The sequence below is a fragment of the Mastigoproctus giganteus genome, chromosome 10, assembly GCF_048544385.1.
Source record: "Mastigoproctus giganteus isolate SK-2022 chromosome 10, ASM4854438v1, whole genome shotgun sequence".
NCBI classification, from domain to species: Eukaryota; Metazoa; Arthropoda; class Arachnida; order Uropygi; family Thelyphonidae; genus Mastigoproctus; species Mastigoproctus giganteus.
In genome coordinates, this window is record NC_143584.1 from 176,247,382 (window position 1) to 176,272,307 (window position 24,926).

Genomic DNA, 24,926 nt, shown 5'->3' on the forward strand with positions numbered 1-24,926 from the left:
GATATTGAAGAAGGTATATCAGGCTTAATGTTGAAGTTTGTAGATGATACAAAGGTTGGCACGGTTGTTACTGACAGTAATGGCAGTGTGCTATTGCAACAGGATCTAGAACATTTGGGCAGATGGGCTGAGAAGTGTCAATTGAAGTTTAACATTGAAAAATACAAAGTGCTGCATATGGGTAGAAGTTATCCCAGAGTAAGTACCAACTGTGTGGTACTGCACTTAGGGTAGAAAATGAAAAAGACCTGAGAGTAATTGTGCAGTCAGATATGAAGTTTTTGAGCAGTGTAGACAGGCTGCCAGAGAAGGTAGATACAAAATACTCATTCAGTTTATCAGCTATCTGAGCATGATCATCAGTAAATAAATAAATAAATTTTCTGTTTATACTCTGGCATGACAACCAAGTCAGTAGAGTTTACAATAAATCGTCAATACAAATATTTATTGTATTTAGTAATCACGGGCTTGAACCCCGGTCCACTCAAGGAATGCGTGCTATGCACTCTCACTCCTGACCACTCGGCTACGTCAGGTCTAGTCAATCTATGTTAAATGGTCCAATCTGATTCACCCCTTTCCTTCTAGAGTTTACATAAGTAAAGAACTCTTTGCTGTTTTTCTTTGCATCCTTTGTCTAATATTTTTCTTAATCTGCCGTTGCCTGCCTAACCTCCTTTGTGACTTTATTACACACAAGCTTATTTCTGCCATAGGCTTCTGTGTCACCTGATAATTTATATGCATCTCATACATTTTTCTTCTCTGCCACGAGCTTTATTAATTCATCTGACATCCATTTAAGCCTGAACCTTTAACAGTATTTCTTAGTTGGAATAAAAAGCCTAGTCGCCTCAGGAAGCCTTCAGGGACTTAATCTATGATTAAGTCTCTGAAGGCTTCCCATTTAGAATTCAACATTGGTAACATCACCAGTTGATCCCACTGTACAGAATTTAAAAACTCTTTTGAGACTCCTGTAGTCACCTTTACGAAAGCAAAACCCTTTCCCTTTAGTCTTAATGGTAGTCACATTTTTAAGTAATTCTCATATCAGTACATTGTGATCACTGTCACCCAGTGGTACCTTTATCTGCAAATTCTTAATGCATGAATAATCACTGCTGATAATCAGATCAAGAGTATTACTCCATCTGGTTGCCTCTTGAACAAAGCTGCTTTAGAAAACAGTCATCCAATAAATCCAAAAAAGTCTCGCTAGTGTGCAAGTGACCAACCCACAAGTTCCAGTCAATATCTGGAAAGTTAAAATCCCTCATTATAAGACATTCTGATTTACTGGCCCACTCTATTTTTATGCACAATTTCTCATTATACTCATCAGATTCATTAGGCTTATAACACACGCCTACTCTCATTATTCCTTTCCCAGTCCTTATGTCACACCAAACAGACTGAACATGCATTGTCCACCAACATCAGTTGGATGCACTTCCTTAGATTTTGTGTGTTTCTTAACTAACAGCATAACCCCTCCTCCCTTCCTGTCCTGTATATCCCTTCTGTACACATTGTACTCCCCAAATTCCAATTCTGCACTACTTTTATCTGTGTGACACCATATCTCTGATATCCCAACAATATCTGACTTTGATGTCTTGACTAGCACTTCAAGCTCATAAAATTTATTAACTATATTGCTAGCATTGGTGTACATGCAAGTATACATGCACCTGTTTCTACTCTTAGTTACCCTAATACAGCCAATATATTTATTTGTTCCACTATGACTTAGAATAGTCCTGAAATCTCCATTGCCTTGCTTTACATGCTGCTGCTCATTCTAATAGAAGCAGTGCAAGAATCGCTTTTGCCTTTGCCTACAGCCATTGTTAACCTTTTATTCTGTGTATCCCCCCCCAAGCTAGCAGTTTTCCTACCCACCTAACAATGCCTCATTAGCATCAGCAAATATTCTTGTACCTTCTCTATTTAAGTGTGTCCCATCTCTGTAGAAGCAGTCTCTCCTGACAACAAGCACAGACCAGGCTGAAAAAAATTCAACCGCTTGAGCCTTGCACAATCTCTCCAGGGCCGAACTGATCGACAAGGCTCTCATCATATACTCCCTCCTATCGTGTCTGGGCAGAATTGCAGACACTTTCACATTTAACCCTAACTCGCAACTTTTTTTTTCAACATTGACCTGTACTTGTTGAATAAATCTGCAGATCTCTTACTCTTAATGTCATTAGTTCCAATGTGTACAACAATATCACCTTTTGTGTGCCCTTAAAAGATGATATCTGCTCTACAACGTCATCAACATTTGCCCCTGGCAGACATACCCTGGTCCTGTTCCACCTGTCCTTCTTGCATAGTATATTCCCTGTCTCCCTGACAATAGAGTCACTAACAATAACTAGTTCCAGTGGGACCAGCACATTCTGCCTTGGAGATTGCCTCTGTGTTGCCTGATGCACAGGAGTGAGCTCTGCCGTTGAGCTGGGCAGCTGAGAGCTTGATGGGACCCTCACATTAATTTCTTCTAGGGCAGTGTTTCCCAACCTTTTTTTTACCATGCCCCACCTAAGTCTTTCTAAAATTCTGATGCCCCCTATGTAATGTTGGGAAACACCGATATACATATTTTTTATATTCAAAAATTGAATTATTCCCTAAATGAAGCCTAATTACAACTTGTTCAGGACACAAAACTTAGGTTTTAGGAAGAAATCATTAGGAAATTATTAAGAAAAAAACAGTAAGTAAATTTTCAAAACATATAATGGACAACTAAAATTCAAGTACAAAATAATTTATATGAAAGATTTTTTTATAATATTTTAATTTTTAGTAATTATTATTTAATTGTTTAATAATTTCAACATTCCATGTGAAGTCACTTCTAGATGAGTGCACTAAATTTAGTGAGACCCTTGTGCTTGATGCTTGCCGCAGAGAGATTTTATATTGGGCTCCAATTTAGTCAGCTTCAGTCTCAAGTCTCCCCATTTTGTGATATCCAGTCGATTTCTTTTCTTTAGGAACAAATCATTTATGGCACTAAATCCACATTCAGCTAAATATGAAGATGGAAACGGTAACAATAGCTCTCTTGCAAAGTTGGTTGAATTTGGGTATTTAATTTCTGTTTCATCACAAAGCCATGCCATCGCTCCTTTTATATTGAATAAAGTTTTAACTGACTCATCATTTTGCATTTCTGAGAGTTCTTCTTGGTACTGCATTGATACATCAGACAAATCCACTAACATTGGTTGCATCATCCAGGTTGGAAAATCAATTTGTTTTAAATCAGAAAACCTTTCTTTTAAATCAGCGGACAGAATTTTCAGATGATCGACAATAACAAGTACAGCGGTATCAGTCACTTCACATTTTTGCAGCCAACGAAACTGTTCAAAATTTTTGTTACAAATATATTTTTGACATAATTCAATAAATGTAATGAAACCAAATATCTTCGCTTTTGCATCGACGAGAGTTTTATTTGTTCCTTGAAGTTGTTTATTTAATATATTTAGTTTTTCAAAGATATCGGCTAAATAACTCACAAATGCTTTACCATCGACCGTTAACAGATGCTTCATTTCAGGTTTGTCACTTAAAAAGTCACTAATAGTATCAAATAGTTCCATGAATCTTTTCAAGCAGTTCCCTTTCGAGAGCCACCTTACTTCAGTGTGAAGTAAAAGTCTCACATGGTCTCCATTTTGTTCTTCACAAAAAAGCTTGAAGAGACGCTCACATTTGGCATTAGCTTTAATAGCATTGACACATTTTATAACTGATTTTAGTACTTCATGAAGAACAGGCGAAATATTTTTAGCTACCAAGTTTTCCCTATGAATAACACAATGCACAAGAAGCATTTCTGGATTCTCATCTTTCATCAATTTTAAGCAGCCATTTTTCTTGCCCATCATATTAGGAGCACCATCTGAAGCGCAAGATGTTATATTTTTCATTGGTATATTATTGTCATCTAAGTAATTTTTTAGCTTATTATATATATCTTTGGAGGTAGTGGTGCTCTTTAATGATTTACAGAATAACATTTCTTCAGCAAAATTACCTTTATCAATATATCTCACATAAGTTATCAGTACGGCTTCACTGTCTCTCAAAGTTGATTCATCCATTTGCACTGAGAATTTTCTTGTTTTCAGCTTTCCAACAAGTTGTATTTCAATATCTTCACTCATTTCATCTATTCTTCTGCTAACAGTATTGTTATTGAGTGGCATAGCTTTCACGTCTTTGTCATCTTTTTCCAGAACTGTTTTAAGAAATGCTGATATTGATGGTTTGATTAAATTCTCTCCTATAGTATGATTTTTCCCAGATTTAGTAATGAGTAAAGAAATTTCATAACTAGCCTCAAGAGTACGATTGACAGTTGCAGTATGAGCAATAAACAGAGACTTTAATGTTGCTCTTTTTTCAAAATTCTTCTTTAAAGTTTGAAAGTAATCTAAATCTGAATTTACATGAGCATTATGTTTCGCCTTCAAATGCGCCTCAAGACGACCTCGCTTCATTGATTCGTTGGTCAAGCATTGTTGGCATAAAAGACAAAAAGGTGACCTTTGATCGTGGATAGCGGGTATGAAACCAAATTTTAAGTATTCCTCTGAATACTGATGAACTTTTTTTTTACTTGCACTACTCATTTTACTGCGCAACTGAAAGAAATAAATATAAGATAAATCAAAAACTAAAAATAAACTATGCATTAAAGTTAATTTAATTTTATTTTAATATATCAAAAGTAATTATTAGTACGCTTTTTGAATGAATAAATCACACGAATTACTGAATTCGGGCTATTAAATCTGTGGTCTCTGTGAACAAGCAGATAAGTCTAATTTGTCAAAAATGAGATAAGTGCACTATAATAAAGTATTTATTATTTACTATTATGTGACACGCAGCTATCTTCGTTATTGTAGTTTTAGCGTGAGTAATAAATATTTGTATATTCGAATATATGCGTGTTTATATGAGAGTGTGAAGTTTATTTTTCCTCTCCTGCAAATTCGAGTTTTTGGACTTATTTGCTTATTTACTGAGACCACAGAAATACATATATGACAAATACATACCATTGTATATCACGGTTCTTCATTAATAATAATTCTGTGCGTGGACAAAGTAATTTTTATTTTAATCTGAGATTGTCAAACCTATCCAAATGTACAGTCACGATGCCCAAACGAGCGTTTGTATGAAAGGAATTACCTATTTCATATAACATGCTGAGTTTGCGGTAGGCTACAGTAGACAACCACTTTGCTTGCACATTGCATATGCCATAAGCAATCGTCCAATACAGTATGTACTATTCCTTCACTAGGCATAGTAAGCAATACTCTCCGAGCAAACTGTAGTTGATATTACTCCAAACTTTCAAGTGCAGCTCTATAGAAAGTACAACATTTAACGAATGCTTATTTAAAATTGAGATACCAACAATTCTTCTTTTGTACAAGTTAAATCATAGTAGGCGGTTGTTTTAAACTCTAGACGAGCAATTTTTGAATTGCCCCCCTGAACAATCAAATTGCCCCCATGTGGGGCGTGGGAGCCACGTTGGGAAACACTGTTCTAGGGCATTTACCCTACTCCTCAAGCTCTCATAGAAGCCCATCAGAACGCTGAGTTGGCACCTAATTTCTTGACACTCTAGGTATCTGGCACATACAAAGACATTGTTCTTGTCTAGATCATGTTCTGTTTTAGAAATTTCAGCAAGCATTTCACATTTCGTACATTTTTTGACTGTAATGCGTTGGAGAATCGCCCCTTCGTTTTTCCCCCGAGTCAGAGCACTCTCGCTAGTCTGTGATCTTTGCTTCGCAGCTCTAGTCTGGGTCATGATTTCTGTTTAAATACAGTTTAATTAACAATGCAATTTAATAAGATTAATAAATATTTTTGATTAATCGATAATACTATAGTAAGCTAACAGATTCCTAATACAGTGCTTTGTATTACCTTATATCTTACGCTATCAGTTCGAGATATATCGATTACAATATGGCGGTTAGTTCAACAATGGCACCAACGTCGGGAGTCGTAACTTCCAAAAATTACTAGTTAAATTCACAATAAGAAGCTAACGAACGCTACTAAACCTATTTAATATCTTTGTAAAACACAATGTAGTATGTTAATTAACGAAGAATATGGTAAAACTATCTAAAATACTTAACCCTTTATAGTAGCAAAAAATCCACCAACTGTTCTCTTCCACGATCAGAGCACTCTCAATACAATACAGTACAGTCAGTTTTTACAGTACAATAACATGCATTTTCTTTTCTTATGTGCCACTCCATCTACTTCACCACTGTCTCCAGATAAAGTTTTTAATTGAACTAGTTTAAAAAATATATAACTTTTTCTATATATATAAAATTATATGACTAATTAATTGAAAAAATATAACTATTTTCTTTCATTCTTCTGAGGATATTATGTGTTTTTTGTAATTTTGGCATATCAGAGATATAGTAGCTATATTTTATTAGTCATTCCAGAGTTACGTAAGAAGTCCTGGAACGTATCTCTTACTAAAAAAATGAAATGTTTGCAGACCATTCTAGAACAGGACATGATCTAGCCAAGGATGTCTGTGTGTGCTAAGTGTAGAAACTATTAAGAAATTAGGCACCAACTCAGCATTCTGATGGGCATCTATGAGAACTTTAGGTGTAGGGTAGATGCTCTTGAAGAAATTAATATGAGGGGCCCATCAAGCTCTGAGCTGCCCAACACAACACCAGAGCTCGCACCTGTATATCAGGCAACACAACGGCAATCTCCAAGGCAGAATGCACTGATCCCACAGGAAGTTATCATTGGTGACTCTATTGTCAGAGAGACAGGGAATATATTATGTAGAGAGGATAGGTGGAGCAGGACCAGGGTGTGTCTGCCAGGGGTTTATGAAGGTTTATGACGTTGTAGAGCAGATATCATCCTTTAAGGGCACAAAAGGTGATATTGTTGTGCACATTGGCACTAAATTACCTTAAGAGTAAGAGATCTGCAGATTTACTTAATAAGTACAGGTCAATGCTGAAAAAAAGTCGCAAGTGAGGATTAAATTTGAAAGTGCCTACAATTCTGCCTAGACACGATAGGAGAAAGTATGTGATGAGAGCCTTGTCAATTGATTCGGCCCTGGAAAGATTGTGCAAGGCTCACGGGGTAGAATTTTTTTCAGCTTGGTCTGTGCCTGCTAACAGGAGATACTGCTTCTGCAGGGATGGGATACACTTAAATAAGGATGCAAGAATATTTGCTTATGCTATCAAGGCAGTGTTAGGTGGGTCGGAAAACTGCTAGCTTGGGGAATTCACAGACAAACAGATTAACAGTAGCCACAGGCAAAGGCGAAAGTGATTCTTGCACTGCTTCTATTGTAATGAGCAGCAGCCTAGAGAGCAATTTGCTGGGGATTTCAAGAGCTGCTAGGAGTCATCATGGAACAAGTAAATACATCGGCTGTGTTAGGGTAACTAAGAGTAAGAACAGGTGCATGTATACTTGCATGTACAGCAAGCTAGAACACTTCCTAGTTCATTTCACAAATATACATGTTCTCAGTTCTAATCTCAACGGCATCCATTTCCACTTGCAGTCTGCCATACCCCATGTACTTTTTCTGAGAGAATCTCGGTTATCAGTTGATTCAACTACTGCTCATTGCAGTTGCCCAAATTATTTACTGTATGATTCCTTTTGCCTCAAAAGTGGTACTTGTGCATATGTCTGTTCCGATATTCCCTGTCAGAGACTTGGTAATTTGGAATCTCCTCTTTTCGATCTTCTCTGGCTTAAAATCTCTCTACCTCATTGTGTCAAATTCATCTGTTTCTCCACCGTTCTCCCAACTCCGCTAATCACTTGGAGCTCTTTGACTTCCTCTCTTTGCAACTTGACTTTCTCCAGTCCAACTTTCCTAACAGTGAGGTAATTTTCCTTGGTGATTTTAATATTCACAACTCCAGCTGGCTTCCGTTTTCTAGTCACACTGACCCAGCTGGTCGAGATGCTGAGGCTTTTGCAATTACTAATGACCTTGCACAGATTGTTCATTTACCTACAAGGATACCAAACAATCTAACCATACAGCCAACATGCTTGATCTTTTTCTCACAAACAACCCTTCTAAGTACACAGTCTAAGTGAGTGGTCCTTTAAGCACCTCAGATCACAATTTGGTGATTGTCTCTTCTCCAATGGATCCATTGTCTCATGGCTATTCCCAACCTCGTATTGTTTGGCATTACAAGAATGCAAAATGGGATGACCTGCGAGATTTCTTTTCTTCTTTTCCTTGGTCGGATTACTGTTTTACAACTTCTGATGTCAACGTTTGCTCACATTGTGTTAGTGAAATTATTCTTGTAGGAATGGAATCCTTTATTCCACACTCCACTTTAAAATCTCGTCCTTTATCTAAACCTTGGTTTTCCAATAAATGTGCTAAGGCTGTTCAAGAGAAGAACATTGCATATCGTAATTGGCTTGTTTCCAATTCTTCAATTTCATTTTCTGCCTACACCAAAGCTCGCAACAATTGTAAAGCAGTTATTAATCAGTCCAAACTAGATTTTGAACAGACTAAGAGTAGAAAACTTGCATCTTACCCTAATGGTAGACGAGCATTCTGGTCTCTTGCCAAAGCTATTGGCCGCAACTTTTGCCCATCTCTGTTAAAACCAGATGGTTCTGTTGTCACGTCAGCCAAGGAAAAAGGTGACCTGCTAGCATCGCATTTTTCTTCCAACTCGTGAATTAATGATCTTGGTAAAACACCTTCCAGCATTCCCAACACGCTTCGTTCAATGCCTCCTGTGGTCTTCTGTCAAAAGGATGTCAGCAGGATTTTGACGAATCTTGATGCTAAGAAAGCTCCAGGTCCTGATGGTATTTCTCCACTTGTTCTCAAAACCTGTGCTCCTGAACTTACTCCTGTTCTTTGCTGCATTTTTTCGCTTTCTTATTCCAAAGGTGTTTTTCCTTCTGCTTGGAAATTTGCTCATATCCAGCCAGTTCCTAAAAAGGGTAACAGATCCCTCCATCCAATTATCGTCCTATTGCAATTACTTCTATTGTTTCTAAAGTAATGGAGAAATCAATTAACTGCAACTCTTAAACTACCTAGAAACCTTCAGTCTGATCAACAATCGTCATTATGGATTCCGTAAGTGTCGATTCACTGGTGATATTCTGGCTAATGTTACTCATTTATGGACAAATTCAATGGAAAAGTTTGCTGACACACAAGCAGTTGCTCTTGATATCTCAAAGGCTTTTGATTGTGTTTGGCATAAAGGTCTTCTAAACAAGCTTCCATCTTATGGTTTGCCAACTGTTTTTTGTAATTGATTATCCAGTTTTTTCTCTGATCGCTCATTGAGGGTGATGGTAGATGGCTCTCTGTCTTCTCACTTCTCCACTAATGCTGGTGTACCCCAAGGTTCAGTACTTTCCCCCACTTTTTTCCTCTTGTATATTAATGACCTTCTTTTATTGACTGGAAATGCTATCTATAGTTTTACCGATGATAAGCACATTGCATTCCCCGTTCCAATTAGAGAAACCTTGCCCTGCTCAATCAGCTTCAACTTCTCGAATATCCACTTCCAATATCTTATATGCCGATCTCCAGGTAATTCTCTAGTGGGGCAAAGACAACTTAGTTGATGTCAATCCTTCTAAAACTCAGTCTTGTCTTATCTCGCAAATAGGATTCTTCTGCTCCTATGCTTATCTTTTTGTGACACTCCGATTTTTAGGCAAAATGATATATCTCTTTTGGGGATTACCCTGACTTCTTATCTCTCTTGGCACAAGCACATTACAAATATTGCTTCCTCTGCATTTAAAAACTTGGTTTTCTCTTTCGTTCTCGGCATTACTTTTCTTCCAAACAGCTGTTCACTCCTTACAAATCGCAAATTCTCCCTACCATGGAATATTGTACCCACATCTAGGGTGGTGCCCCCAAAACCTCCCTCAGGCTTATAGTTTCCATTCAGAGGAGGGCAGTTAGGTTAATTAATGACTCCTCTCTAACAGAGTCTCTCCACTCAGTGTCTCATAAATGTAGTTTCTGCTGCATGCTTTTTCTACAGATACTTCCATGGGCACTGTTCTTCTGAATTGGCTTCTATAATTCCAGCTCTCTCTTTCAAAACAGTCCGAACCCATGCTGCCACAATCCATCATCCATTTACTGTCCAAGTTCAAACTCACAGAACCAACTTTTCATCTTCCTCGTTTATTTATTCATCTGCCGTTTTCTGGAACAACCTTGCTTCATACATATTTCTTGAAAATTACAGTCTACAGAAGTTCAAGTCTAATCTCAACAAATATCTTCTTTCATCTTCTCAACCTACAACCCAAGCACGGTACTAAGTACTATAGGTTCTAATACCGTTTGTGTTTGGGGTTTTCATAAAAAAAAAAAAATAGTACCATAGATGATTCGACCATTGATGATCTTGCTCAAGTAGTTGATTAACTGAATGAGTATTTTGCATCTATATTCACACATGAGGAGTTATTCAAGGAGGGGAGTGCCAGAAGTTTATCAAACTCTAACAGGGAGCTAAGTGATTTGTTAATAAATAAGAGCAAAGTGGAGGAGAAATTGTTGAAGTTAAACATAAAAAAGGCACCTGAGTCAGATGGAAGCTATCCAGTTATTTTGAAGGAGGCAGCAAGGAAAGTAAGCAAAACCTTAACCATAATTATGAGAGCATCATTAGAGTCAAGGGAGAGGTCCCAATGGACTGGAGATTTGCAAATGTATCCCCAATTCAGAGAGGGTGTGCAATGGGTGACAAATAATTATAGACCTGTTAGTTTAACTTCTGTTCCAGGAGAATAATGGAGTCACTGGTTAGAGCTGATACAGGATCACCAAGACAAGACTGCAGTAATAGTTCAGACACTGCATGGGTTTGTTAAGGGGAACTCTTGTCTGAAAGGGGTGGTTGAGGGGGAGAAGACAGAGTGGTAATCAATGGACACTGCTTATCGTGGACTAATGTTATTAGTGGAGTCCTTCGGGGTTCAGTGTTGGGTCCATTATTCCATTATTGTTTTCTGTATTTATAAATAATATTGATGATGGTATATCAAGCTTAATGTCCAAGTTTGTAGACTATAGAAAGGTTGGCAGGGTTGTTAAGGACACTACTGACGCTATGCTGCTGCAACAGGATCTGGAAAGGTTGAGCAGATGGGCTGAGAGGTGGCAAATGAAGTTTAACATTAACAAATGTAAAGTACTACATATGGGAAACAGCAACCCCAGAGCAATGTATCAACTCTGTGGTACTACACTGAGAGTGGTAGAGAACGAAAAGGACCTGGGGGTAATTGTGCAGGCAGATATGAATTTTTCTGAGCAGTGCAGACGGGCTGCAAGGGTAGCTTATGGTGTCTTGTCAATGATATACAGGAATTTTTCTAGCAGGGATAAGGAGGTGATTATTCCCTTGTATAAGGCAATGGTCAGGCCACACTCTGAGTACCGTATACAGGTCTGGAGGCCTCATTTCAAGAAGGATGTAGAGCCTGGAACGAGTACAAAGAAGGGCAACAAGATTAATGAATGGAACAAAGGGTTGCTCTTACGAAGAAAGGCTTAAGTTTTGCAAATTACAGTTTCTGGAGACTAAGCACCGGCGAGGTGATCTGATAGAGGTGTATAAAGCCTTGAATGGTTTGAGCATGCTCAATGCTGATGGGATTCTTTCTCTTGCTCGGAATAATCACCTGAGAGGGCATAAATTCAAATTGAGGAAAGATAGATGTAGGATAGATGTGTGGAAATTTGCCTTTAGCCAGCGGGTAGTTGGTTGGTGGAACAGACTTCCATCCCTTGTTGTGGAAGTTGATAGCCTAAATAAATTTAAGGCTCAGCTGGACAGGTATTTCGAATGAATGGAGGGGTGAAGTGGAAGTGTTTTTTTTTTTTTTTTTTTTTTTTTGGCTGATGCTGCATAAGCTTGATTTCTTGCATCATATGCCTCTACTAATGCTAATGCTAATTTGATTGGGTACTACAATGTGGTTATAAAGGAACTGGATGCAAAAAATAATTTTGATATCATATACTTGGATTTCAGGAAAGCTTTTGACACTGTTGAACATGAAAGACTTCTTTACAAATTGGAGCGGTATGGCATTAAGGGCAAGTTGCTGCAATGGATAAAGGGGTGGTTGGGGGTCATGACAGAGAGTGGTAATAAATGGACACTAATCTAAGTGGACTAATGTTATTAGTGGAGTCCCCAGGGTTTGGTGCTGGATGCATTGTTGTTTTGGGTATTTATTAATGATATCGATGAATTTATATCAGGCTTAATGTCGAAGTTTGCAGATGATGTAAAGGTTGGCAGGCTTAGTAATGACAGTATGCTACTGCAACAGGATCTAGAAAAGTGAGGCAGATGGGCTGAGTAGTGACTAAGCACCTGCGAGGTGATCTGATTGAGGTGTATAAGGCCTTGAATGGTTTGAGCAGGCTCATTGTTGACAGGATATTTCCGCTTGCTCAGATTAAAAACGTGAGGGGGCATAGATCCAAATTGAGGTGTGGAAGTTTGCCTTTAGCCAGCAGGTAGTTGATTGCTGGAACAGACTTCTATCTGTCGTTGTGGAAGTTGATAGCCTTAAATAAATTTAAGGCTGAACTAGACAAACATTTGGAGTCACCAGATGGGTGAAATGGGAAGGTTGTTTTTTTTTTTTTTTTTGACTGATGCTGTATAAGTTTGCTTTCTTGCATCATATGCCTCAACTAATGCTAATGTATGTCGGGAATTTATTTTAATTATTCATCATTATAGCTATTATGATTACTTAATTACATAATACAGTAGCAAATTAATTAATAAATTAATTAATTTCTGATATTTGGACTGCACAAATTTTGAATTACCCTGTTGTATACTATTTGTTTTACGAAAGGAAAAGAGTTTGATTTTCACCTCAGCTTATCTTGTAGCAGCTGCTATTTTCCTGCATTTCAGGCTGGATTTTCTAGTAATATAATTAAATTTACAGATTAATACTAACTTGTGTATTACTTGATTCACATTAATAGGTTTATATCCAAAGCTGTTTAGTATTAATACAATCCTCCACTTAAAAATTAGATCTTATTAATATAGATAATATATCAGACAATAATATGAACAAAATTACTCATTGTTTAGGTACTGGCATCGTTCTTTAAATCCTCGGAAGCTGATAGAAGTAAAGTTTTCGCATCTGAGTAGGAATATGACAATGCAGAGGACTTTAAAGTTGTACAAGTTACCTGAGGTGAGCCTCACATGACTTACTGTACATAAATTAGGTCCTTAAATTTAAAATATTAATAACACCCAGTGTTTGTTTTGTGGAATTTTGTCTTCAAATCTTTAATTTGTAAACCAGGAAACATACTGAAAAGGCAAGGCATTTCTAATTTTTATTTTGTTTTAAAATATCTGCATGCTTCAAATATTTCAAAAAAAAAATAATAAAAAGCTGTTTTATCCTTTTTAAAAGCAGTGTAATTTACTTGTTTTTTCTTATGTTTTCATAGATATAATTAGTAGTAGTAGTAATGGCATCATTTGCCATTGCTACTAAGAAAGCAAGCTTCTATAGCATCAGCCAAAAAAAAACAAATACAGTTCAGCCATCCGTATCCTCCAAGAATTTGTCTAGTTCTCCCTTGAATTTATTGAACCCATTCAAGGCTTTAAACGCCTTAATTAGATTATCTCACAAGTGCCTGGTCTCCAGAAGCTGCAGTCTGCAGAACTGAAGCTCTTCTTGATAAGAGTACCATGTTGATCCCTTCACCAATCTGGTTGCTCTTCTCTGCGCCCTTTCCAGCAGATCTACGTCCTTCCTAAAGTGAGGCCTCCAAACCTGTATACAGTACTCAAGACGTGGCCTTATACAAAGGAATAATCACCTGCCCTTATCCCTGCTAGCAAAGTTTCTGTATGACAAGAAACCATGAGCTGTCCTGCAGCAGCATGTTTGCACTGCTCAGAGAATTTCATGTCTGACTGCACAATTACCCCCAGGTCTTTTTTTTCTCCACTACCATGAGTGTAGGTAGTACCACAGTTGAAAAGTTACTCTGGGGTTACTGCACTGCCATTTCTCAGCCCATCAATCCAATTTTCTTAGATATTGTTGCAGTAGCTCATCATGATGGCTGTCATTATCAATATCATTGATAAATGCTGAGAGCAACAATGGACAAAGCAACAAAGCAGCACTGAGCCCTGGGGAACTCTACTAATAACATTAGTCCATGAAGGGCAGTGCCCATTAATAACTACTCTCTGTCTTCATCCATTTAACCATCCCTTTATCCATAGCAATAACTTGTCCTTAATGCCACATTGCTCCAGTTTGTACAGCAGTCTTTTATGTGCAGCAGTATCAAAAGCCTTCCTGAAATCCCTACATATGTAAGAGATGCATTCCAGGACTTCTTACATAAGTTGATTTTTATGTAACTCGGGAATGACTAAAAATATTGCTACTATATCTCTGATATGCCAAAATTACTAAAACCACATAATATCTTCAGAAGAATCAAGAAAAATAGCTATATACCATAACAATTAAAAACTTTATCAGGTGACAGCAGTGAACTAGCATGAGTGGGACGTAAGAAAAGAAAACATAAAAGGGGGAAAAAAAAACGCATGCTGTTGTACATTAAAAACTCATATGTATTTCATATGCCGTGTAGGCTTTATAAGGGCTACTAAGGGAATCAAAACCAAAGTGTACATATTTAAGAAAATTGGTCTAAACCACACAATGAATCAAAGTTTTGGCTCGTCAGGTGATGAACCAAAGGTAACTTAAAACAAAGCTAAAGCATTAATAAGACACATTAATCACAGGGCATTGTAAGCTGAGTTTTGCATGCTTTTTTTTTCTCTTCATAAATTTCACGATAAGCCGGTAAGCAATCTTGAACTTTTCTTTCTATTTTCAAGTAATGTTCAGTGTTTTCATTCATTCCATAACATAGGCCTTCCTGAATTTTGCGAAACACTTCTGCCATTTCCTTTAATTTGAACTGCTTCTTGGGTTGCTCTGATTCCTCAACAGATTCGGCCCTCCCTTGCTCCTCAACCCTTTGCACGTTCAACTGGTCTAGGTCTTCTATTGTTAAATCTTCACCTCGTTCATCCACAAGCTCTACATCTTCGTTCTCCAGGACCAGCTGCAACTCCTGGGCTAGTTTTATAATTTCTTTGGTCTATACACATCTGAAGACATCAGCTCATCTTTGTTGAAGCCTTCATTGTTAAGCTCGGAATGTTTTAGAAGTTTTTTTTTTCAAACTCCACTCATACTAGTTGTCACATCATTCCAGGCTGTTGAAACGTTGCGTATTCCATCAAAGATGTTAAATGTCTTCCAAAATTGTTGCAAATCCATATGCCCTTTCTCTGTTGCATTTACATTCTCAGAAAACGTTGCCTGTATGTAATAAGCTTTGAATGTCTGGATAACTCCCTGATCCATTGGTTGAATTAAAGCCCTTTGGAGGGAAGTATAACTCGTCATGCAGATCATTTAGATATTTAGGATGACCAGGAGCGTTGTCAAGGAGCATTAATATCTTAAAAGGCACTGACATTTGTAGGTGCACTATAGCAGCTTGTGTACCATTAAACCCCCATAACACACACACACACACACACACACACACACACACACACACACACACATTGACATTTGTAAACAATATTTTTCAGCTTCAGGGACAAACACGTTTAGAAACCTTTGAGTTATCCCTGAAGTGTACAGGAGGTGATTTCTTGTCAATGCTTTTAAAAGCCTGCGGGTGTTCTGAGTGAAAAATCACTAAAGGTTTAAGTTTATAACCCACTATGCTCCTCCCCACTAAGAGCATTACCCTGTATTTGGCAGTATTAAACCCGGACATTAACTTTTCTTCAATAGAAATATGTGTCCTACTAGACATTTTTTTTCCAAGAAAGGCTAGTCTCATCCACATTAAATATTTGTTGCGTCAAATAACCGCCACTTCTTATAATCTCATCCAATTTGCTCTTGAATTTTTCACCACTGCTTCACTACTTATGGCAATGTTATGATATCTGCTTCTCTTACAGAACCTGTCAAACCAACCATGACTTCCAATAAAGGTGGTTTCAGTATCATCGCTCTTCTTAAGATCCTCAAAAATGGTACGAACCTTTGCTTTGATGAAGTGGAGGCCTTGGTTGAATCAAAGCCATTGCATTTGGAGGGAAGTATACCACCTTGACATTGCCGTGCACATCATCTAGATATTTAGGATGACTGGGAGCATTGTCAAGGAGCATTAATATCTTATTAGGCTGCTTTTTGTTAGTGAACTTGATGATGCATTATTTAACACATTTTGACTTTAAATTGCTGGCTTTATGCCATTCACTATAAAGATTCCTACTTTTAACTTTCGAAACTTTCATTTTGTGGAGAGGAAACCAGTTCAGTCATCTTTATGTGGACCATCCATCAATGAGTTTTTCTGTGTTCGCTCTGCTAATAGTTGGTTAAATGCTTCGATTAATCCTTCATGCACAGTCTCTGAATACTGGTTGATATACAGATGGCATTATCAAGAACTGTGTCCTGTGAGTCTTAGCAATAGGTCCATATAATCTTGTGTAAGATGTGTTTAGAGGTTAGCTATATTCAGTAAAGGTGCTAGCCAAAAAAGAATGCAATTTTGAATTGATATAAATGCAAATTTTTATTGTCATTAACCCAGCTGCAGTGGCAGGAACCTACAGGAACAGGTGCTTCTTGAAAATGATGTTAGTCATTAATCATTAAAAATCTGAAGTTTTTTTCTACCTTCCTAAATACAGTCAAACTTTTATTGCAATAATTAATAATTTTGAAGTGATTTTCTTATGGTTTTCACAGAAATTAGTTGCAAGAACCTGTGAGGTGCCCTGCCACCATTTTTGCAACTATTTGGATTTTGCTTGAATAATGGCAATTTCCTTTCCTCTCCCGCTAGGCCAGTAAATACCTACTGTCATACCCTAGTTGTTTTTGTTAGATTATTATTGTGTTCATAGCAAAATCTTGCTGGTTGGGTTTAGTTCTTGTAATTTGTATTTTGTATGAGCTGTGAACCCAGATTTAGTAAACATCAGTGTATACACACACACACACACACACACACACACACACACACACACACACACACACTGGTGTTCAAAGAAAGTGCATCACCTCTTAAAATTGTAATTGTCCGAATAACATAAGTATATGGCAATATTTCTTGCAGATTGCGTCAGATAAGATTGACACGCGTAGGTGACGACGTAATATTGCCTCAGCCATTACTTTCAGCCGTATAAGCATGCTCTGCAAGAGTTGCAGTCAATCCTTGCTTGTGTCAGGATGGGAGTTATGTGCAGTTGACACCATGAAGAAAGAGTGCTTTTGTTGCTTTACGTGAGGAAGGATGTTCTTTCGGTCATATTGCTTATAGAGTGTCTTGTAATCAGTCGACAGTGAGTAGATTTCTTTCCAAACTCAAGAATATTGGTTCTGCTGATAGGAAAAAAGGAACCGGATGCAAACGAGTCACTACGCCAAAATAGGACCACGTTTTGAAGAGCTTATGCCTTAAAAACCGTAAAGCTACTTCGTCTGAGCTGAAAAGAGAATGGGAAGAATATACAGGAGTGGTAGCAAGTGCAGTAACAGTCAGAAGATGCCTCTTCAAAAATGGACTTGTAGCCCATCGTCCTAAGAAGAAGCCCCTCCTCACACAAAAAATGAAAAAGGCCCGATTAATTTGGTGTAAGGCACATGTCAAATGGACCCCCCCCCCGAGCAGTGGAAGTCAATTATTTTCTATGATGAGAAGAAATTCAACCTGCATGGCTCTGATGGGAGACAAACGATTCACAGAAGATTATCAGAAGACGTGGTGAAGATTATCAGAAATTCCAGACTGTATGGTGTCTGCAGTGAAATTACCTACCAGCCAAATGATATGGGGGTGCATTTCGTATCACGGTCAGTCAGAAGACGCCTCTTCAAAAATGGACTTGTAACCCGTCGTCCTAAGAAGCAGCCCCTCCTCACACAAAAAAATGAAAAAGGCCCAATTAATTTGGTGTAAGGAGCATGTCAAATGGACCTCCAAGCAGTGGAAGTCAGTTATTTTCTCGAATGAGAAGAAATTCAACCTACATGGCTCTGATGGGAGACAAACATTCACCGTAGACATGGTGAAGAATACCATCCAGATTGTATGGTGTCTACAGTGAAATTCCCTACCAGCCAAATGATATGGGGGTGCATTTCGTATCGCGGAGTAGGTCACCTGCAGTTTATAAAAGGTTCCGTAAATGCTAATGGATACCTGGCTATATTGGAAGGCAAATTGCTGCTAACCATTAGAGACCATTTCAACCTGCCAAGTAACTGCATCTTTCAGGATGATTCTGGTCCTTGTCATTGGGCAAAAAGTGTAAGTAGACACTTCTGTAGTTACTTTAGCATCATTTCTGCATTAGAGGTTTGACAGTAATGTGTTTACACTTGTTACAGGTGAAAAAATGGTTGGAAGAATGGCCAGGAAACAGCCCGGACCTGAATCCTATAGAGAACTGTTGGCATCATATGGAATCTGCAGTTGCCAGAAAGAAACTAAAGACCCTTCCTGAACTTCAGGAAGCCGTAATTTACGTTTGGAACCACGAACTATCAGTTGATTATCTTCAGAAATTGATCTTGTCAATTCCTCGACGGTGTGCTGCTGTCATCAGGGCCAGATGCGGTTCAACTAAATATTAGTTTGCACCTGGTGAACTTTTCATTTTGTTTTCCATTTAAAATGATAAACTGAAGCAAATTGAGGGCTTCTGATAACATTTCAGCCATAATTGTCGTGTTTACCAAAACTGTTGTGTAAAGGTTGCAAATGCTCATTTTGGAATATTTTGAGAGCACCTGTCAGATATTACTTAGTTTTGCCTTAACTATTAAAAAATATCTTTTGTTTATATTTCTATTTGTGATGCTAGTCATAAATAATATGAACATACCATCACAAAAAAGGTTAGAAATGTGAAATTCCTAGGTGATGCACTTTCTTTGAACACCAGTGTGCATGCATGCATGCATACATACATACATACATATATATATATATATATATATATACTGATGTTTAATAAATATACCAGATATACTAGTTTACTAGATATATATGTCTGTTTTTTTTCTCTATATTTAAATTATCTTGCAGACTGCGAAAACAGAAGGATTTCGTATATTGAGGGAAGGCGACATTTTTAAAGCATATGAACTGTTGTGTGCTGTAAGTGTCTTTTATTTTATTTTGGATTTTAAAGTCTATATTGTAAATAATTACTACTATAGTACAATCTAGAAATAATTTTTGTTATACCACAGTTCAAATCAGTTTACCTTTAAAAAAAAGTTTACCTATACAGTAGAATTAAATGTGTTTAAATTGTCATCAATTTAAGCTACAGATTGGTGAACTGAACCCTACCTTAGAAATTTATTATTATGCTGTCATGAATTCACATGAGCATGTTGTTAGATTTTGGATGGTGACTCCAAGAGACAGTTAATTATACAGAGAACAAACAAGCCCCATGTCTTTTTTGTTCTCTATTACCTTGACTGTGGTACTGCACAGTTGGTATGCTGTTCTGGAATTGCTGTAACCCACATGCAGTACCTTGCATTTATCAGTGTCATACTTCAATTGACACTTCTCAGCCTATCTGCATAAGTTTTCTACCTCTTGTTACAGTATCATACCTTGATTACTTTCATTACCCACCCTGCCAACCTTTGTATCATCTGCAGATTTAGACATTAAGCTTGATTTCCCTTCATCAGTATCATTAATGGATATTGAAAACACTGAACCCTGGGGGACTCCAATAATAACATTAGTCCAAGGAGAGCAGTGCCAATTGATAACCATGTCTTTGTCCACAGCAGTAACTTGACCCTAATGCCAACTGCTCTTACTTGTACAGCAATCTTTAATGAGGAACAGTAGTGAAAGCCTTTTTTGAAATCAAATTATATGATGACAGAATTTGATTTTAAGTTCCTTTGTTACTGCATCACATAATTTCCAGTCATATTGGCCATTGCCCCTTAACAAATCCATGTTGTGATTGCTGTATAACTGCATTCCTGTATAGATGGGTCTGCATTACTTCTTTAATAACTGGTTATTATTTTCCCTGGAAAAGAAGTCAAGCTTACAGCTCTGTAATTTTTCGCTTTACCATATCATCCCACTTTCATGAATTTGAGAGCATTTGCACAACTGCAATCAAAGAATGCTCATAATTATGGCCAAGAGTTTGCTGCTTATATTAATATAATTGGGTATATTACATCACCCCAACTGCCTTATTTACTTTTAGCTTCAACAATTTCTCTTCCACTATCTTCTCAATTATCACAAAATCGTTTAGCTCTCAGTTATAAATTGGCCTAATTCTGGTATTCCAATCCTAAAACATTCTCAGGTGAATCTAGATACAAAATATATACTTAGCTCATAGCAACCACAACAAGGTCATCATCATCATTTAGCCATTTGTATTTAGTTGGCCAGTGTGGTTTCAGCACTTATTTTCTAGTGTTTACATAAGTAAAGAAGCTTTTGCTACTTTTCTTTGCATTCTTAGTCAAACACTTCTCACAATCTACCTTAGCTTGCCTAAACTCCTTTGTGACTTTAATGCACACTAGCTTATGCTTACTGTATTTCCTTTATGTATTTCCTCATAGTTTGTGCATCACGTATTTTTCTTCTCTGCTACATCTCATAAATTCATCTGACCTCCATTTAGGTGTAGGCCTAAAACAGTATCTCTTAGTTAATATAAAAGCATAGTAGCTTCTATAATTACATTCACCGAATGTTCCCCATTTAAAATTTACAGTTGGTATACATCATACAGTTTGTTTCACTGAAGGTAATTTAAAAATTGTTTACAACTATGGTAGTAACCTTTACTAAAGCAAATCCTTTCCTGTTATCCTTAACATTAGTTTTTTTTTTTTTTTTATGAAAACCCCAAACACCAGAGGTATTAGAACCTATAGTACTTAGTACCATGCTTGGTTTGGAGGTTGAGAAGACGAGAAAAGATATTTGTTGACATTAGACTTGAACTTCTGTAGACTGTAATTTTCAGGAAATACATAAGAAGGAAGGTTGTTCCAGAAAATGGCAGTTGAATAAATAAACGAGGAAGATGAAAAGTTGGTTCTGTGAGTTTGAAGTTGGACAGTAAAAGTCAAACACACCTTGACCTTGTGTACCTTGTGGTGGTAGGGACAGTAACTCATAGTGGGGCAGAGACACAATCTCCATTGCAAGGCCAAAGGCCGTTGCTTCCTAAATCATTATGTTTTATTTGTTTGAATCTAAACTAACCGTTAAAGGTTATGATGTAGCTGAGCATCAATGGCATATGGGCAAGAGCCCAGGTGGCTGTTTGGCAAAGTTCACGCAAATGACAAATGTATACATTGTAAATGTTTCTGCAGTCTTTTGCTATATGATTTGTTGACCTAGTTGGGTTGCATTGATAATATGTTGCTTACCATACTAACCATGAAAGGTTTGATACAATCCCAGATAATGGTATAAGTTGCATATTAGCATTAGTAGAGGCATTTGATGCAAGAAAGCAAGCTTATGCAGCATCAGCCAAAAAAAAAAAAAAAACCCCACTTCCACTTCACCCCTCTGTTCGTTCAAAATACCTGTCCAGCTGAGCCTTAAACTTATTTAGGCTATCAACCTCCACGACAAGGGATGGAAGTCTGTTCCACCAACCAACCACCCGCTGGCTAAAGGCAAATTTCCGCACTTCTATCCTACATCTGTCTTTCCTCAATTTGAATTTATGCCCTCTCAGGTGATTATTCTGAGCTAGAGGAAGAATCCCATCAGCATTGAGCATGCTCAAACCATTCAAGGCTTTATAAACCTCTATCAGATCACCTCGCTGGTGCCTAGTCTCCAGACACTGTAATTTGCAAAACTTAAGCCTTTCTTCGTAAGAGCACCCCTTTGTTCCATTCACTAATCTTGTTGGCCTTCTCTGTACTCGTTCCAGCAGCTCTACATCCTTCTTGAAATGAGGCCTCCAGACCTGTATACAGTACTCTAGGTGTGGCCTGACCATTGCCTTATACAAGGGAATAATCACCTCCTTATCCCTGCTGGAAAAATTCCTGTATATCATTGACAATACTCCATGAGCTACTCTTGCAGCCCGTCTGCACTGCTCAGAGAACTTCATATCTGCCTGCACAACCACCCCCAAGTCCCTTTCATTCTCTACCACTGTCAGTGTAGTACCACAGAGTTGATACATTGCTCTGGGGTTGCTGTTTCCCATGTGTAGTACTTTACATTTGTCAATGTTAAACTTCATTTGCCACCTCTCAGCCCATCTGCTCAACCTTTCTAGATCCTGTTGCAGCAGCATAGTGTCAGTAGTGTCCTTGACAACCCTGAAAACCTTTGTATCGTCTGCAAACTTGGACATTAAGCTTGATATACCATCATCAATATCATTTATAAATACAGAAAACAATAATGGACCCAACACTGAGCCCTGAGGGACTCCACTAATAACATTAGTCCACGATGAGCAGTGTCCATTGATTACCACTCTCTGTCTTCTCCCCCTCAACCACCCCTTTATCCATAGCAGCAATTTGCCTCCAATGTCACACTGCTCCAATTTGTGTAGCAGTCTTCCATGTGGAACAGTATCAAAAGCCTTTCTAAGATCCAAGTATATAATATCAAAGCTATTCCCTGCATCCAGTTCTTTTGTGATTGCATCATAGTATCCAATCAAATTGGTCAGGCAAGACTTCCCCTTAACAAAACCATGCTGTGTCCGAGCTATAACTGAAATCTTGTCTAAATGATCCTGCAGTGCTTCTTTAACCAGTGCCTCCATTAATTTTCCTGGAACAGAAGTTAAGCTCACAGGTCTATAATTACTTGTGTCAGGCTTTGATCCTCCTTTGTGAATTGGGGTCACATTTGCACATTTCCAGTCTATGGGTACCTCCCCTGAGTCCAAGGAAGCGGCCGACCGGGCTAGCCGAGTGGGTAAAGTACCTCCCCGGCAACCCAAAGGTCGCGGGTTCGATTCCCTCCTCGGGCTTGGATCAAAGTACTGCAAAAACCTTGGGAGGTGCAATATGGCCACAGAAGCCGATGCGCCAACAACTACCATATATATATATCCAAGGAAGCTCTCATAATTATGGCTAAGGGTTTGCTTACTTCCTTTGCTGCCTCCTTTAATATAACTGGATAGATCCCATCCACCCCGGGTGCCTTTCTTGTGTTTATCTTCAACAGTTTCTCCTCCACTTTACTCCCAGTTATTTCAAGATTCTGTAGCTTACTGCTAGAGTTGAATACACCTCTGGCATTCCCCTCGCTGAATAACTCCTCATGTGTGAATGTCGATGCAAAATATTCATTTAGTTTGTTAGCTACCTGAGCAGGATCATCAACAGTTGACCCGTCAATATCAAGTGGACCAATCTGATTCATCCCCTTCCTTCTAGAGTTTACATAAGTAAAGAACTCTTTGCTGTTTTTCTTTGCATCCCTTGCCAAGGATTTCTCGTAATCTGCCTTCGCCTGCCTAACCTCCTTTGTAACTTTGTTGCATATCAACTTGTATCTATCATAGGCTTCTGTGTCGTGTGTTAATTTGTAAGTATCCCATGCATTTTTCTTCTCTGCCATATGCCTCATTAATTCATCTGACATCCATTTTGGCCTAAACCTTGAACAATATTTCTTAGTTGGTATGTAAAGCCTAGTAGCTTCCAAGATAAGTTCTTTGAGTGCTTCCCATTTTGAATTTGCTGTTGGTAACATCATCAGTTGGTCCCACTGTATAGAATTTAAATACTGTCTCAGTCCATCGTAGTCACCTTTACGGAAGTAATAACCCTTCCCTTTACCCCTAATGGTAGTTACCTCTTTGAGTAAATCCCACTTCAGCACACTGTGATCACTGCCACCTAGTGGTTCATTTATCTGCAGATTCTTAATGCATGAAGAATCACTGCTGATAATCAAATCAAGAGTATTACTCCCTCTAGTTGCCTCCCGAACATGCTGATGTAGAAAACAATCATCCAATAAATCCACAAAAGCCCTGCTAGTGTGTGAGTGACCAGCCCCCAAATTCCAGTCAATATCTGGGAAATTAAAATCTCCCATTATAAGACTCTCTGATTTACTGGCCCACTCTATTTCCCTGTACAGTTTCTTATTATACTCATCAGAGTCATTAGGCCTATAGCACACTCCTACTCTCAATTTTGATCTCCCAATGCTTATGTCACACCAAACTGACTTAACACTGCACTGTCCAGCGATGTCGACTGGCTTCACTTCCTTGGTTTTTATGTGTTTCTTAATTAATAGCATAACCCCTCCCCCCTTCCTATCCTGTCTATCCTTTTTGTAGACATTGTACTCCCCAAATTCCAGTTCTGCATCCCTTATATCTGTGTGACATATGGGCAGAGAGTCTAGTGGGCAACAAAGCTGATGGCTATTAAAATGACAAAATGTATACACTGTACTCAGCACATTTAAATTCTGTATAGAATTAGTGCAATAATCACTCATCTCTGCTCTACCTCCCTGTGGTCTGGGCTGGGCATCTGGGGTGAATCCTTAACTGGCAGAGTGAGATAATTAGGATTTTCTTTTGGAAATTCCACAATTTTTTGGCTTTGTGTTGATTTTGTCGAGTTTTTTAATTTCTTTTGATTGCATC

The 24,926-nt window shown here is 38.0% G+C and overlaps 1 protein-coding gene across 1 annotated transcript in view; it reads left to right on the top strand.

The window, feature by feature from the left end:
* Nmt (N-myristoyl transferase) overlaps positions 1 to 24,926 on the top strand; it is a 128,084-nt gene that overhangs the window by 92,940 nt on the left and 10,218 nt on the right. Inside the window, exons 8-9 of the mRNA XM_090383529.1 lie at positions 13,239 to 13,347; positions 19,337 to 19,408. Of these exons, the coding sequence (XP_090239655.1) occupies positions 13,239 to 13,347; positions 19,337 to 19,408 (181 nt within the window). The remainder of the gene's footprint in view (positions 1 to 13,238; positions 13,348 to 19,336; positions 19,409 to 24,926) is intronic.